At 45.6% G+C, this 17,592-nt stretch overlaps 1 protein-coding gene across 1 annotated transcript in view; it reads left to right on the top strand.

The window, feature by feature from the left end:
* Positions 1-17,592, top strand: part of GALNT12 (polypeptide N-acetylgalactosaminyltransferase 12) — a 42,467-nt gene that overhangs the window by 7,183 nt on the left and 17,692 nt on the right. The window contains exons 2-4 of the mRNA XM_003780770.5: positions 8,406-8,575; positions 11,926-12,115; positions 16,899-17,084. Coding sequence (XP_003780818.4) covers positions 8,406-8,575; positions 11,926-12,115; positions 16,899-17,084 — 546 coding nt within the window. The remainder of the gene's footprint in view (positions 1-8,405; positions 8,576-11,925; positions 12,116-16,898; positions 17,085-17,592) is intronic.

A 17,592-nucleotide genomic window follows, 5' to 3' on the forward strand; every position in this document is an offset into this window, starting at 1 on the left:
ACTCCTGTATTAAGCACTCAACAAATGGTACTGTTATTACCAGGTAAAGTACAAGGCGTGCTGAAAATACAGAGATAAACACAGCTCAGTCTCTGCCCTTACAAAGCACATGCAATATACCAGAAACTTAGGGAAATGATTGTGTGCTGTGATGTAGCATTAAATTCAGTTTTAATCCAGTTTGTCCTCAAGGCAAAAGTGGAACCTTAAAGTGATCCATAGCTGTCTTTGTATGATCAAAGGATGCATAGCTTTTTATCAGTCAGGAAAAGGAGAAAGTGTTTTTTTCTGGAAGCAAACTTAAAGACATTTCAAAAAGATGTACAGACGATCTCCGATTTAAGACGGTTTGACTTAAGATTTTTCAACTCTATCATAGTACCCATGCAACCAACCTGGTTTTCACTTTTGGTACATATTTGATAAATTATATGAGGTATCCAATACTTTATTATACAGTAGATTTGTGTTAGATGATTTTGCCCAACTGTAGACTAATGGAAGTGTTCTGAGCACATTTAAGATAGGCTAGGCTAAGCTGTGATGTTCAGTAGGTTAGGTGTATTGAATGCATTTTCTACTTAGAATGTTTTCAACTTATGATGAGTTTATTGGGATGTAACCCCACCGTAAGTCAAGGAGCGTTGGTATTGAACCTCATAAAACAGAATGCCTTTAGGAGATGTTTTCAAAAAGAAACAGAAACTATACCAGGACAAGAAAAAGAGAAAGGGCAGAGTATTAAATTATTGCTCAATGAAGGCATTTGCTATGAGGAACTAAAGAAATATGATCTAATCTTTTAAAAATAATATTTCTTTGTGATTATAAAAATTATAGATGTTCATCTTAGGACAATTTTAGAATGCACAAAAATATAAAAAATTAAATAAGAATCAGCAATAATCTCACTTCTTAGAGATCACCATTGATAACATTTTGGCGTATTTCTTTCTATTGTTTATTGTTTATGTGTGAACGCACTCACATACATGTTGTTGTTTCTAGAACTGGCTGTTTGTAGATTTCTACCCTGCCTTTTTGATTTAACATTATAGTGTGACCATTCTCCTTTATCATTAAATATTCTCTAAAAAATGTTATTTGGTTGTTTTACATGGTGCCTCTCATGTAGTAAACACTCAACAAAGGGTACTGTTATTACCAGGTAAAGTATAAAGCGTGCTTAAAATACATGGCCATGATTTCCTCATGCAGCCATACTATACTATATTTTCTTCTTGTTCGACATTGAAATTGTTTACAGTTTTTTGCTATTATAAATAATGTTACAAAGAAAAATTTTTACAACATGCCTCCTTCAGGGTATTCTGACTATTTACTTAGGCAAGAAATGTTTATGTATATTGATAAGAGATCAAAGAAAAGAGGAACATTTTAAAGCTCTGAATGTTAATTGAAAAATTGGCACCCAGCCTTCTTGTGATTTAGATGGCATAAATAAAGAGCCCACCTAGACATTCTAGAATGGTGGCCCTAGGCCATTGGTTTTAGTGGAAACATATTTAAAAAAAAAAAAAAAAAAAGCAGGGCTGACAAGAGAAGAAATAAATTTTTATCCAAAATAGTAAGGATGTGATTTCAGACTAAAGGATAGTTCTTCACGTTGAATGCACTTCACTTTGAAAACCTCACTTCACCATCCTTATTGTCACTTATTTCTTTTGAACTTGTGCATGTTTGAAACAGTTTTAGCAGCATCTTAAGAAAAAAATATTTATTTTAGGTTTCACAAAAACACTTTTGTTTTTCATGTAGTGTAAGGAATTAACTTTTTTTTTTTTTTTGTCTTTTTGGTTTTTTTTTTTTTTTTTTTTTTTGAGCCAGGATCTGGCTCTGTCGCCCAGGCTGGAGTGCAATGGCGCCATCTGAGCTCACTGCCACCCCCGCCTCCCTGGCTTAAACCATTCTTCCACCTCAGCCTCCTGAGTAGCTGGGACTACAGGTGTGCGCCACCATGTCCAGCTAATTTTTTTTTTTTTTTTTTTTGAGACACAGTCTTGCTCTGTTGCCCAGGCTGGAGTGCAATGGCCCCTGATCTCGGCTAACTGCAAGCTCCGCCTCCCATGTTCACGCCATTCTCCTGCTTCAGCCTCCCAAGTAGCTGGGACTACAGGCGCCCGCCACCAAGCCTGGCTAATTTTTTGTATTTTTTTAGTAGAGACGGGGTTTCACCATGTTAGCCAGGATGGTCTTGATCTCCTGACCTCGTGATCCACCCACCTCGGCCTCCCGAAGTGCTGAGATTACAGGCGTGGGCCACCACGCCCGGCCCAGCTAATTTTTGTATTTTTGGTAGAGACAGGTTTTTGCCATGTTGCCCAGGCTGATCTCCAACTCCTGGGCTCAAGCATTCCTCCCACCTTGGCCTCTCAAAATGCTGGGATTACAGGTGTGAGCTACCGCGCCCAGCCTCGCAGTTAATTCTTTCTGAGGCTCCTGGTGAGCTACAACTCAACACAGTCTAGCTTTTCTATGCATCTTGTCTAGTATTCAGGGGCTTAATAATCAAGACACAGTTATTAATATTTTTATAATACACACACATATGTTTTCCATTTGCTATAACGTGTATTTGTTGGAGGGGGGATGTTTCTTTTTGGTTTTTGTTTTGTTTTGTTTTGTTTTGTTTTTGAGATGGAGTTTTGCTCTTGCGCGATCTCGGCTCACTGCAACCTCTGCCTCCCAGGTTCAAGCGATTCTCCTGCCTCAGCCTCCTGAGTAGCTGGGACTACAGGCACCCACCACCATGTTCGGCTAATTTTTGTATTTTTAGTAGAGACGGGGTTTCACTATGTTGGTCAGGCTGGTCTTGAACTCCTGACCTTGTGATCCACCTGCCTCAGCCTCCCAAAGTGCTGGGATTACAGACATGAGCTACTGCGCCCGGCCCAGAGTGAGGATGTTTTGGTAGATATGAGAAATAATGGGATTGAGGAGGGCATTTGTAAGGGCCACTGAAATTGAGCTACATAGCTACAGATCAGAATGGACTTGGTGTTTGGATGTGTCCTTCACAACATTAGACCTTTTTTTCCTCTTTTTATATTAAAGTTTTAATTTGGAAAAATTTAAACCTGGAGAAAATTTATGAGACACCAGCATAACAAACTTCTATAAATCCTCCACCTAGATCCACCCATTATTGTTTTGGCCCATTTACTTACTTTTTCTCTTTCTATATGTCTACTATAATATTATATACATTTGAGAGTAAGTTATAGAAATAACAGTTCTTTACCTGTCTCTACTTCAGCATGTAGTTTCAAAGAACAAAGACATTCTCTCATGATACCATGATAAAATATCAAGTCCAGAATATTTATCCAATATTGGATGTCTATAGCTGTCTCAACTTTTTTTTTAGACGAAGTCTCGCTCTGTTGCCCAGTCTGGAGTGCAATGGTGCTATCTTAGCTGACTGCAACCTCCGCCCCCCTGGGTTCAAGCGATTCTCCTGCCTCAGCCTCCTGAGTAGCTGGGATTACAGGCAGGCGCCGCCATGCCCGGCTAATTTTTTTGTATTTTTAGTAGAGATGGGGTTTCACCACATTGGTCAGGCTTGTCTTGAACTCCTGACCTCAGGTGATCTGCCGGCCTCCTCGGCCTTCCAAAGTGCTGGGATTACAGGTGTGAGCCACCACACCTGGCCAGCTGTCCCAACTTTTATAGCAAGATTTTTCCTTCCTAATCCAGTATCTAAGCAAGAATCAGGTGTGACACTTTAATCAGGCCATTGCTGTGCCTCTTTAGCCTCACTCAGTCGGGAACAGTTCCTCAGTCTCTCATGGTCTGTTATGACGTTGACGTTTTTGAAGAATAAAGACCCATTGGTTTATAAAATGTCTCAATTTGGGTCTGTCAGATACTTTCTTTGTGATTTATTTTATGGTATGTATTACTGCAAAATTTAGTGGCTTAAAATAGCAATAAACACTTGTTATTTCACATAGTTTCTATGGACTAGGAATTTAGGAGTAGCTTAACTGAGTGATTCTGGCTTGGAATCTCTCTTGAGATTATAGCCAAGATGTCACTTGGGACTTTGATCCCCTGAAGGCATAATTGGGTGGGGCTGGAGGTTCTGATTCCAAAATGGCTCATTCACGTGGCTGGAAAGATTGTACTGGCTGTTGGCAGGAAGTGTCAGTTGCTTGCCACATAGACTCCTCCATAGGGCTGCTTGAGTATCCTCACAACATGGCAGCCGGCTTTCTCCAGAATGGATGATACATTCCATTGAGGAAACAAGAGGAATCCTCAATGTTTTATGATGTAGTCTTGGAAGTCACATACTGTTTGTCCTGCTTTTCGTGTGTGGTGGTTTTAAAATATATCCACAAATTCTTTGATAGCCTCTGTCCAAGAAATGGAGCCACATTCTCCTCCCCTTGAATGTGGACCAGGCTCCTTTCTCTGGAGCACAAAGCCTTCCACGGGGTCAGTGCTAAGTTAACTACTTGCATGAGTTGAAAGCCTATGCTGTCTGGGGATTCGGCTCCTGGCTGGCTAGGTGCTGGTGGGGATGCCCAGTGGCTTCACATCACCAGAGCTTTCATGCTTCCAGCCTGGGCTGACCTTTTTTCAAGTGCCCAGAGCAGGGCCTCCAGATGCAGCTGGGGTGAGTATATAAAGCTGACTGAGAACAGCCAGCCCCTATCAGAGATTCTCAGATAAGCCTGTTCACAGCTGAAGGGAAATCATCCCAGTGACAGCAGAGCAAGGCCACTGCCAGGGAGCCTTGGAACTTGCTGTAGAGGCTGTCCTGGCATTAGGAAGAGGGACCTAGAACTCATTCCAGGGAAGAGGACCCTGGACCCCGAGAAGGAGAAGAGAAATTGTCCTTATCTTGGTAGGAGGGAAGGCCAGGTGGGGGGATGTGATACAGGGATCTTTAGATTCAGATGGCCCACCTGAGCCTCCTGTTGGGTAGAAGGAACAAGCCAGAACCTTGCAACAAGATCCCTGGACACAAAGATCTCAGCCCAGTACATACTAGCAGGTGCTCTGTGAACTGACCAAGTCACTCTACCTTTCTTAGCCTTTAACGTGGGAGCAATAAATGCTAACATAGGAAGTGGTTTTGAAGGTAAAATGAAGTACTACATGTCATCAATTCAGAGGCACATTTTTTCCCACATTTCAACATTTCTAAAATTAGCATGTGTCTTAAAAATCAATGCATCTTACCATTATGCTAGGCAGCACTTGTCTTTTTTTCCCCCCAGGTTTTAAATTTATAGGTACATGTGCAGGATATAGTTTTGTTACACAGGTAAACGTGTGCCATGGTTGTTTGTTGTACAGACCATCTCATCACCTAGGTATTAAGCCCAGCATGCATTAGCTATTCTTCCTGATACTCTCCCTCCTCCCACCCCCGATGACAGGCACCAGTGTGTGTTGTTCCACTCCATGTGTCCATGTGTTCTCATAATTCAGTTCTCACTTATAAATGAGAATATGTGGTATTTGGTTTTCTGTTCCTGCATTAGTTTGCTGAGGATGATGGCTTCCAGCTCCATCCATGTCCCTGCAAAGGACATAGTCTCATTCCTTTTTATAGCTGCATAGCATTCCGTGGTATAGATATACACCACATTTTCTTTATCCAGTCTATCATTGATGGGCATTTAGGTTGATTCCATGTCTTTGCTATTGTGAATAGTACTGCAATGAATATGCACGTGCATGTATCTTTATAATAGAATGATTTTTATTCCATTGGGTGTGTACCCAGTAATGGGATTGCTGGGTCAAATGGCATTTCTGCCTCTAGGTCTTTGAGGAATCGCCACACTCTCTTCCACAATGGTTGAACTAATTTACACTCCCAACAACAGTGTAAAAGCTTTCCTCTTTCTCCACAACCTTGCCAGCATCTGTTGTTTTTTGACTTTTTAATAATAGCCATTTTGACAGGTGTGGGATTGTATCTCTTATTGGTTCATTAAAGAATGTTGTGTCTTCCAACCCAGGGCTGCTTAACGTTGTTGAAATACTGTAGACTGGAGCACAAAGGTAATTTTCTAAGGTATGACAAAAATACTATGCTTATTAAAAAAGAGTCCTTACCTGTTAGAGACACATATTGAACTATTTTTGGATGCCACAGTATGCTGGATTTTCTTTATAAATAATCTGGGGCAGAGGGAGTGGTGTTGACACAGATGAATCAAGAGTACAGTGGCGCGATCTAGGCTCACTACAACCTCTATCTCCTGGAGTTCAGGTGATGCTCATGCCTCAGCTCCCTGAGTAGCTGAGATTATAGGCGTGTGCCACCATGCCCGGCTAATTTTTGTATTTTTAGTAGAGATGGGGTTTCACTATGTTGGTCAGGCTGGTCTCGAACTCCTGGCCTCAAGTGATCTGCTGGCCTCAGCCTCTGAAAGTGCTGGGATTACAGTCGTGAGCCATCATGCCCGGCCCTGTTCTGCTTTTTTAATGTTGAAATTTCTGGCCGGGCGCGGTGGCTCACACCTGTAATGCCAACACTTTGGGAGGCCGAGGTGGGCAGATCACGAGGTCAGGAGATCAAGACCATCCTGGCTAACATGGTGAAACCCCGTCTCTACTAAAAATACAAAAACAAAATTAGCTGGGTGTGGTGGCGGGCACTTGTAGTCCCAGCTACTCGGGAGGCTGAGGCGGGAGAATGGCATGAACCCGGGAGGCAGAGCTTGCAGTGAGCCAAGATTGCGCCACTGCACTCCAGCCTGGATGACAGAGCGAGACTCCATCTCAAAAAAAAAAAAAAAAATTTCTAATAGTAAAATAAAAGAGGAAAAAACAAATACTTTTGTATGCTAAGGGCTCTTCCCTGACTTTTCATGGGGCTCATCATTCAGGTCTCACCCTAAATGTCACTTCCTCTAATTGCCCCTCCCAGATTACCTGTCCTGTAGTTGCTCTCCTTCCCCCTCCCCACTCCTCTGTTTTTCACTTTCATAGTTTCAAAGTTGTTCTCTTTCATCACTCTCCTTTCCATTTTCCATAGCACAATCACTTTCTGTAATTCCTGATTTGTTGTTTAGTTGATTACTGTCCCCCTGAATATGAGCTCCATGGGAGCAAGGGCCTGGCCTATCTGGCACACAGTAGGTGCTCAGGAAGTTTTTGGTGACTGACTGATAAAGGGCCCAGTAGCACAATGCTGGCATGTGGTAGACAGCAGATGTCAGTTTCCGTTCTCCTCCTGCCTAGTTTGGCATCTTTTCTCCTGTCCTCTTTGATCTGTCACTTAACTTACCTGGGAAGGCCTTGCCTTAGCAACCCAGGGAGCCTGGCTGGTCTCCAGCATTTCACCCCCTTCTTGAATATCTAGCTGATCTCTAGGCCTAGCCTTTGGGCAGCCCCCAGCATTCAAACTCTGTCCCTTCTGGTATCCCTATGGTGTCGCTCTCCCACCTTGCCATCAGCTACTTCCCACTGATGGTCTCCAGGCACTGCCCCTTAGTCAGTCCCGTGACACTGGGAATTTGTCATCAGTCACTCAGGATAGAATTCTGTGTCAACCAGGGAATCTTCAGTTCAAAGTGATGGCAAATTGCTAAACAAAGAGGGAGCTTATTGGCTTATTGGTTCTAATCACTGCCAGTCAGGCCCACTGCTGGAGTTGGGTGGGCTCAGCCCCGCCCTACCACATGACTACCACATCTTGGGGGGCAGGTTGCAGTGGGGATTTGAGGGAGGTAACCAATGTCCTCTGCAGAGTCCTTCCTGGAGTGTCCATAGGTCCTAGCCACAATTCTAGTTTATGCATTTGGGACACCACCTTTGCTAAGCCTAGACAGTATTGGATGCTGGGAGAAGGTAGGGAGTGGTACAGTGGTACATGAGGACTCAGAATCCTGTCAGGGGTGCATGCTGAGATGGAGGTGGGCCGGGTGCTGGAGGAGCATTGAGGAGACAGCAACTGCCCGAGATAGGTGGTCCCAGGCGGTTCACAAAGGAGAACAGGCCTGAGTTGGGAGCTTGCCAAGTACAGAAGGGAGGAAGGGGCATTCCAGGCAGAGGGAACAGTCTGAGCAAAGGCCTGGGAGTGAGATTGGGGTGGAGTAGACAGAAAGGAGGGTGATGGGGAAGGAAGAAGTGCCAGTTCCCTTCCTTCTGATTCTGCCTGGTTTGTATGTTGCTCAAATCCAAAAGTTGCTTGACAGCTTAAAACAATATCCCACAGTAAAAGCTAGGTGGGTGCCATGGTTAGGACCTTTCTTGGAGTCTGCTGGGGCTCCTAGTGCCACAAGGGGAGCTCTGGAAGATCCTTCAGTGGATTATGTCCCCTTCCCCAGGGGACCATGACCTATGTCCCCTTTGTCACTCCATCTCCAGTGCCAGCCTGGGCTAGGTCCTCAGTTCCTGAAGTTGCGCTGTATTTACAGGTGCAAAGAGAAGAAATATGATTATGATAATTTGCCCAGGACATCTGTTATCATAGCATTTTATAATGAAGCCTGGTCAACTCTCCTTCGGACAGTTTACAGTGTCCTTGAGACATCCCCGGATATCCTGCTAGAAGAAGTGATCCTTGTAGATGACTACAGTGACAGAGGTGAGTCCCAGCCAGGGCTCTGGGAAGAGCCTGTCCTTCTGTGGCAGTGTCTGGGAGGTGAGAGTGGGATGCAGGAGGGCTAGAGCAGGCCCAGTAGGGATGGGCTTCCTGTGTCCTCCTGTACCCAAAGAAGACCTCAGGGATAGTAGCCCAGAAAGAGCAGGCGTGGGAAACTGGAAGGAGCAGGGCATTCCCTTGGCAGTTTCTGGGACTGTTCATTTCATTGGCCAGTGGAGGTGATGTAGGAGGTGAGGTTGCAGGATGGGCAGAGCCAGATCTGGTAGGGCCTTGGAGGCCACCATAAGGGGTTGAGGCTTAAGTGCGAGTTTGATGGGGAGCTTTGGGTACAGCAAGGTCCAGGTCCATCTGAGGAGCTCACTGAGCCAGCTGTGTGGGGAATGGCTGATGGCAGGGGAGGGGCTGGGTGAGGATGGGGGCAAGGAAGGGTGGAGGGGCCTCTGTGGTGCCCACATGCAGCAGAGCCTTGGCTTGGCTGGGACTGGCAGTGCCAACGGAGTAGCATCAGCCCGTGAATCCTTGGGGCCTAGCTGAAGTGACAGCAGCTAAGCTTAACCAAAGGCAAGTATCAAGGCTGTAACAGCAGGTAGAGCTGTGGGCTTAGTCACTACAGCCTGTCTCAAAGGGAAGCAACCCCTGCTGATGGGGCATCTGCTGCCTCAGATGCTGCACTTGCTCTGACTTCAAAACTAGCCTCTGTGTGTTCTAATAGGTGTGTGAATTGGGCTGTTTTCACAGACTCAATAGTGACTCACACAAGATAGAAATAGACTTCTCACATCACAAATCTGGTGTGCTAGTCTAGAATGGGTGTGGTGGCTCCTTGGTGGATGGGGCCTCAGCTCCTTCTGCACCTGTTCCCACCTTCTCTAGGGTGCTCTGCTACCTTGGTCCTCATGGACGGGGCTGGTTTTTCACCTCCTGCTCACTCTGGTCAACCAGAAGGCTTAAAGGGGAAGGACAGCCACACCCTTCCTCCCGAGGGCACTGCTTGGAAGTTCTCCACACATCCTGTTGAGCAGAGCATGGTTGCCTGGCCATGCGTAGCTGCAAGGGAGGCTGGGAGCTGTGGCCTTTATCCTGCTGTCTGTGTGCTCAGTTACAGGTCACAGGGAGAATGGGTTTAAGGCACAAGGAGCAGTGTCTGTGACAGCATGTAAGCCAGGCTGGAGTAAGCCAGGCTGGGGTTTGGTGCTGACTATAGCCTAGAAGGCATTGGGTTCTGGGGTCAGGGCACCTGGGTCTGAGGCGAGCTTTCCCATGATCCAGTTATGATGCCTTGGGCGAGTTGCTTGTCTTTTCTGAGCCTTAGTTTCTCACCTGTGAATGGGTCTGTCCACACCTATCTCAAGAGAATTATAGTGGGGAATAAATGGGATCATGTATAGGACAGAATCTCATGTAGCAGCCGGCACATAGTAGGTGCTCATCTATATTTCCTTTTTCCGTTTCCCCCCGGGGTTGTTTTAAATCTCTCCATGTGGACACTGGTTCTGGGCCACACTGCACGGGCTTGAATCCCCCTCCCCCCAACACCTAGCAACTATACAACTTTGAGCAATGACCCTAACCAGTTTCAAACTTGGCTTCAGCCTCTATAAAATGGGAATAATAATAGCTTCTACCTTGTAGGATCATCGTGAGCATTGAATGAGATGAGGAGGGTAATGTGCTGGGTAGGTGCTTGGCATTTAGTGAGCTCTTGTTAGATGATAACTTCTATTTTTATAATGTTTAAATGTTTAAAAAGTTGCAAAATGAAAAAAACAGCATTTCACAAATATATTAATCTAAAGGCAAAGGGCAGATTATTTATTTTATAATAATGGGATTAAATAGCTCCTCAGTAGGCAGGAATACAGTAGGAATTCCTCTGACACATCTCAGTTCTCTCATAAAAATGTGAGGCAGTGTGGACCAAGCTTCCCTTCCTGTCGTTGTGGGAACTTGGGAAAACAGGCATGATGTCCCACTTTAACCTGTAATGAGTCAGGAAGTCCTGCCCTGCCTCCCCTCCCCACCATTTCTGCAGTGTCAGTGTGAGCTTGATGAAAGGGTGTCAGGCCCTGTCAGATGCAGGGAGACAGTTCAGGCAGACATAAAATTAATGCTGACAAGATCCATCACGAGTGCAGGGCAGCCATGCTGCACTCATGGGTTCACTGGGTACAGTAGCTAATTAGCTTTGTTTGCAAAGTTACCTGCCTTATTCCTGCCATCAACTTATTTGTGGTTATAATTTGGATTATTTTTTAAAATTGGCTGGGTGCGGTGGCTCATGCCTGTAATTCCAGCACTTTGGGAGGCCAAGGCGGGAGGATTGCTTGAGCCCAGGAATTTGAGACCAGCCTGGGAAGCACAGGAAGACCCTATGTCTACAAAAAATTTAAAGTAGCTAGGTGTGGTGGTGCATGCCTGTAGTCCCAGCTACTTGGGAAGCTGAGGTAGGAAGATTGTTTGAGCCCAAGAGGTTGAGGCTGCAGTGAGCCATGATCATGCCACTGCACTCTAGCCTGGCTGACAGAGTGAGACCCTGTTTCAAAAAAAAAATCAACCAATTAATGCTTTTATTTATTGATTTATTTATAGATAGGCTCTCACTCCGGTGGCTGCTCTGGGCGGTAGTGTTAGCTTGTAGAATTTGGAGCCGGGTTCCCCTCATGGCTCTTCAATTTACTTACTCTGTGACCTTGGGCAAGTTACTTAGCCTCTCCGGCCTCAGTGCCCTCATCTGTGAAATAGGGATAATACTAGCACCTGCCTCAGAGGATTGTTATGAGGATCAGATAGGTTATCTAGAAATCAGCTAGGTAGTACTTGGCACAGCAAGTCCTCTTTAGTTTTAGCTGCTATTATTATTGTTGCTGCTATTATTATTGTTACTACTACTGAAACTGTAAAGTACTCCTGAGAAAATTTCTATTAACATAACTACTGTTTTTATAAAAATTGCGATTAGACAGTTCATGTGTTTTTTGGTTTTTAAATGCTCATGAGTCAAAACTATAAAGCATTTTTTGTAACAGCTTTATTGAAATATATTCACACACCATTCAATTCACCCATTTGAAGTGTACAATTCAACGTGCATGTGTTTAGATGGGGAGCAAATGGTGGTTCTGGAATTCCTTCCCCAGCCTCCTCCTGGCCTTTGGAGCACTTCCAACCTTGATTCTGGGTGAGGTAAGGATGTCCCAGGTGGCAGAGCAAAGGAGGCGCCTGTCTATTTTATCTTCTGTTTGGGACAGGGAGGCCCAGAAGGCCCTGGCTCGGGATGAGGCACTCCTCCGAGATTGTCACGGTGACCCCTGTTGCTTTGTTTGCCTCCCTAGAGCACCTGAAGGAGCGCTTGGCCAATGAGCTTTCAGGACTGCCCAAGGTGCGCCTGATCCGCGCCAACAAGAGAGAGGGACTGGTGCGAGCCCGGCTGCTGGGGGCATCTGCGGCGAGGGGCGATGTTCTGACCTTCCTGGACTGTCACTGTGAGTGCCACGAAGGGTGGCTGGAGCCGCTGTTGCAGAGGTGCGTGAGCCGCCCACCATGGGAGAGACAGCATGTTACCTGGTGTAGGTAGCATGAGGAACAGACTCATCATGTCACTTGAGAGTTAATGGGTTGCCTGGGCTCAGCTGCTCCTCTGTCACTGGGCAGGAGAGCAGTCCCTGCTTCATTCGGCTGTTGAGGCCATTAAATGATTTAGTGTATGGCAAGTGCTTGGGAGTGCCAGCTGGAGGAGGCCCTGTGTCACTGTTTGCTTTTATTATTCCTTCTTTTCTCTTTTTATTTTTTGAGACAGAGTTTCACTCTTGTTGCCCAGGCTGGAGTGCAATGGTGTGATCTTGGCTCACCGCAACCTCTGCCTCCCGGGTTCAAGCGATTCTCCTGCCTCAGCCTCCGGAGTAGCTGGGATTACAGGCACGCACCATCACACCCGGCTAATTTTATATTTTTTTGTAGAGATGGGGTTTCATTGCTTTGGTCAGGCTGGTCTCAAACTCCTGACCTCAAACTCCTGACCTCAGTCGTGAGCCACCACACCGGCCTTATTATTCCTTCTTATCCGGGCTTGTTGCAGAAAACCGAGGAAGTATCATCAACCAAGAGCATTTTAAAAAATCCTCAGTCAAATAGAATGGCACTCCTAGAGAATACACATTTTGATGTATTTCTTTCAAGCAGGGCTGACTTATCCCTTACACCCAGGAGGAACAATGCCTAGGGCCCATGAAACTGGAAGGAACCCAGATAAATGTTATGAATTTCTTTTAAAATCAGAAGGGAAAAATGAATATCATCATAATGGGTATGTAATAATGAATCTAGCATGGATTTATTTGTCTTTATACCAGTATAGTCATAAAATATGCTTTTTAATCTGTCTGCTTGTTATAGAGGAAGGGCCCCTGAAAGTCATAATGTGGCCCTGTTCTCAAGGCCGTTGTCCTTGCTGTTCCACGGCATCTCACTCTCACCTTCCTACCTTCCCCCCTCAAGAAGCCACCATCTACTAGGGCCCAATTTTTGTTCCCTTCTGTCTCTTTCCTCCCCATGCTCTGCCTCATCTCTCTGCCCTTTCTGTTTCTACGTCATGGAAGTCAGGAGCTGGGCTGGCCAACCAGAAGCTCCCCAGGTGGGAGAGGAAGGAAGGGATCTTTGCTTGGCCTCCCGTCTGTGGAGCAGGCAAAGGGCTGGAGGGGCAGGGTCTCTGCAGCTGGGGAACTGCTTCCCCGCAGACGCCAACACCGTGGTTGTTAGGGTTGTCTGGAAGAGCTGGGGACCCACTTGCCTTCCTTCCTGGGTGTGACCCAGCTGCCCCCTGCCCTTCCGCTTCCTGCTGTCCTGGCTCCTTGTCAGCTGCGGGTTCTATAGCTATCTCTTTCTCCTCCTCAGCTCTGATGAGCTTTCCCAGCAGCAGATTCGAGGCTCCTCTGGCCTGTGACGGAGCTGGAGACTAGAGCACGGTTATGGCTGGGTGTGCCCTCTGGAACCCGGACCAGTGGGCTCCCCCTCCTTCGTTCCCCCACTGCACTCATAGATGGCCACCTCTACGCAGGTCTGAAATCATGGGGAGAGGACATTTGTTTCTCTTCAGCTGATGGATTAATGCTTTTAGAATTCCTCTTCATCCCACCCTTTGGACATGGGCCAGCTGCCTCCTTGTTGCATGCCTGTAGATGAGGGGATTTTCCACCTCGGTTGTCTATTGGAAATACCGGGGAACTTTAAAAAATGTATATTTTAATTTTTAATTTTTGTGGGTAGATAGTAGGTGTATATATTTATGGGGTACATGAGATATTTTGATACAGGCATGTAATACATAATAATCACATCAGAGTAAATGGGATATCCGTCCCCTCAAGCATTTGTCTTTGTGTTACTAATAATCCACTCATACTCTTTTTTTTTTTTTTTTAAGACAGAGTCTCACTCTGTCACCCAGGCTGGAGGGCAGTGGCGTGATCTTGGCTCACTGCAACCTCTGCCTCCCAAGTTCAAGCGATTCTCCTGCCTCAGCTTCCTGAGTAGCTGGGACTACAGGCGCGTGCCACCCCACCCAGCTAATTTTTGTATTTTTAGTAGGGACAGAGTTTCATGATGTTAGCCAGGCTACTCTCGAACTCCTAACCTCAGTGATCCACCCGCCTCAGCCTCCCAAAGTGTTGGGATTACAGGCGTGAGCCACCGCACCTGGCCCAGTCATACTCTTAGTAATTTTTTTTTGTCTATCTATCTATCTATCTGAGACAGAGTCTCGCTCTGTTGCCCAGGCTAGAGTACAGTAGGGTGATCTCGGCTCATTGCAGCCTCTGCCTCCCAGGTTCAAGTGATTCTCCTGGCTCAGCCTCCCGAGTAGCTGGGATTACAGGTGTGCACTACCATGCCAGGCTAATTTTTGCATTTTTAGTAGAGATGGGGTTTCACCATGTTGGCCAGGCTGGTCTAAAACTCCTGACCTCAAGTGATTTGCCTGTCTCAGCCTTCCAAAGTGCTGGAATTACAGGCATGAACCACCACGCCCAGCCAGTTATTTTTAAATGTACAATTAAATTTTTTTTTACTATTGTCACTCTGTTGTGCTAGCAACTAGTACATCTTATTCATTCTTTCTATTTTTTTGTACCCATTAACCATCCCCACTCCCCCAACCAACTACCCTTCCCAGCCTCTGGTAACCATCCTTCTGCTCTCTGTCTCCATGAGTTCAATTGTTTTAAGTTTTAGCTCCCACAAATAAGTGAAAACATGCAAAGTTTGTCTTTCTGTGCCTTGCTTATTTCACCTAACATAATGACCTCCAGTTTCATCCATGTTGTTGCAAATGACAGCATCTCATTCTTTTTTATGGATGAATAGTACTCTATTGTGAGTATATGTACCACGTATCCTTTATCCATTCATCTGTTGATGGACACTTAGGTTGCTTCCCAATCTTGGTTGTTGTGAATAGTGCTGCAATGAACATGAGAGTGCAGATATATTTTCGATACACTGACTTCCTTTCTTTTGGGTATGTACTTAGGAATAGAATTGCAGGATCATATGGTAGCTCTATTTTTAGTTTTTTGGGGAACCTTCAAACTGTTCTCCATAGAGGTTGTACTAATTTACATTCCCACCAACGGTGTATGAGGGTTCAACCTGGGGAGCTTTTTAAACACACCAACGCCTGGTCCCATTTGGATCTGACTCTTGGGGCTGGGGCCTCGGCTTCTGCATGTTTCAAAAGCTCCCCAGGGGACTTTGGTGTGCACCAGCATTGGGACACATCAGACTGTGGACTGTCCTTTAGGTGGCCCCAGACAGGAGTGGTAACCCTTTCCATCCAGGGGCTTTTGGAAACGTGGGAGGGTATTCTTGGTTGTCATGTCAACCAGGTAGGGCTTCTGGCATTTTGTGTATCGGGGAGGCCAAGAATCCTGCAGATCAGCCCTATGCAGTGGAGAATGGTTCTGGCCCAGATGCCAATAGCATCCCTATGGGTCCTGCACATTCTCCAGCCAGGACTGGGAGTCCTATACTCCAGTGCTGATACAGCATTCCCCCAGTTTTCCCCTTCTTGTAAAAATTAGGCTGTCTGTGGTTCCAGCCAGCTTGATCATAAGCCATCAGTTCCCGGGGGAGCTGGCCTTTGCCAGGGGCCAGCTAGAACTTGCCCAGCAGGTCTGATGTTGGCCCTTTCAGCCTTTTAAATAATGCCCTCAATTACTTTAAATAAGCGGATGTTGGTGGATACCTAGTATGCAACTTCCTCAATTTGGGGAACTCACAGATCTGAGACTCTGTCTCACGCAACCTGTCCTGAACAGTGCAATTTCCCCGATAAGCTGTAATTCTTACCCCAGAGTGGTATTTCTAATATCCCCTCTGACTTTCTGGTGTCATTCTAAGGACACTGAAAGCTCAAGTCTGGTTGATCTCTGTTGCATTGTCCTGTGTGGTGGGACTCAGGATTTTTAGGTTTCAAATTCCAGATTACGTCCCCCAAAATGTACTCAAGGAAATCTAGTGTTCACACGTGGTCTAGTCTCAGTCCATCTTTCCTGGTGTGGTGTCAAATGCAAAGAAACATGGCCTGGAAGCATGCTGAGGGATGGCCAGATTTGTAATGATGTGGAGAGAACAGTTGAAACCAACACACAGGCTGATACCTGCAAAAGGAAATTATAGCATTTTTCACTATGTGTAATATTTCACAATAACAAACATTAAAATAAAAAAAGAGCAATAGTTTCAGGTTCTCTGCCAGCCATCTTAAAAACATTTTCCCAGGAAATCCTCACATTAACCCTCTGAATGGATATTATAATTCCAGTGTTGCCACTGAGGCAATAGGCTCTGAAGTTAGGTGACTTGGCTAATGTCACACAGCAAATAAATAGCAGGATTAGAATTTATATTCTAATTCCAAAGCTGACCCTTTGGTCTGGGTGCACCTTTGTTCTTAGGACAGATAAGTATTTCTTGATGTTAAGATGTTTCATTGTGATTAAACCTCTTGCACTTCTGAGAAATTGAAATTATAGAGCGTTTGGTCAGAATGTCCATGGGTAGAATCAGCGCATATTAAAGTCCTGGGACTTTTTGTTTTAAAGCCCTCCCTGGCCCCCAGATCCCCCCCATGGTGGTCACCTGCCAAGGCTCTGACATGACTACAGACACCTGGAATAAGAGAAGCAGGCCTTTCTCAGGTGTTCTTCCCTCTTATTGGAAGGAAGACAAGAATTCACCCTTGAATTTCCCAATTGTCTTCCTGCTGCCCGTCTGCATAGGAGAGACGGATGGATGTCTTGGGTGCTTTCAGGATCCATGAAGAGGAGTCGGCAGTGGTGTGCCCGGTGATTGATGTGATCGACTGGAACACCTTCGAATACCTAGGGAACTCCGGGGAGCCCCAGATTGGCGGTTTCGACTGGAGGCTGGTGTTCACGTGGCACACGGTTCCCGAGAGGGAGAGAATACGGATGCGATCCCCCGTTGATGTCATCAGGTCAGGAGCTGACTTCTGGGTGACTTGTTTTTTAAGCATGCCTCGTTGCATCTGGCTGACCTGTCAGCGGAGGCCCTCAGGAGGAATGGTTAGCTGTCTGCTTAACTACCTCCCCTCTTCCCACTTTTTTGCCCAGAGTATTTGTTTATTTTTATTAAACATGTCTGCTACACATGTCTGCTACACATGTCAATTTTATATCGGTATATTTTATTTATTTAATTTTTGAATTGTGGTAAAATATGCATCATAGAGAATTTACCATTGTAACCATTTTGAAGTATGCAATTTTAAGCTGAGCATGGTGGCTCATGCCTGTAATCCCAGTACTTTGGGAAGCCAAGGTGGGAGGATTGCTTGAGTCCAGGAGTTTGAGACCAGCCTGGGCAACATAGCAAGAACCTATCTCTACAAAAAAAAAAAATCAGCTGAGCGTGGTAGTGTGCATCTGTAGGCCTAGCTAGCTGGAAGGCTGAGATAGGAGGATTGCTTGAGTCAAGGAGTTCAA

The sequence above is a fragment of the Pongo abelii genome, chromosome 13 (assembly GCF_028885655.2).
Source record: "Pongo abelii isolate AG06213 chromosome 13, NHGRI_mPonAbe1-v2.0_pri, whole genome shotgun sequence".
NCBI lineage: Eukaryota > Metazoa > Chordata > Mammalia > Primates > Hominidae > Pongo > Pongo abelii.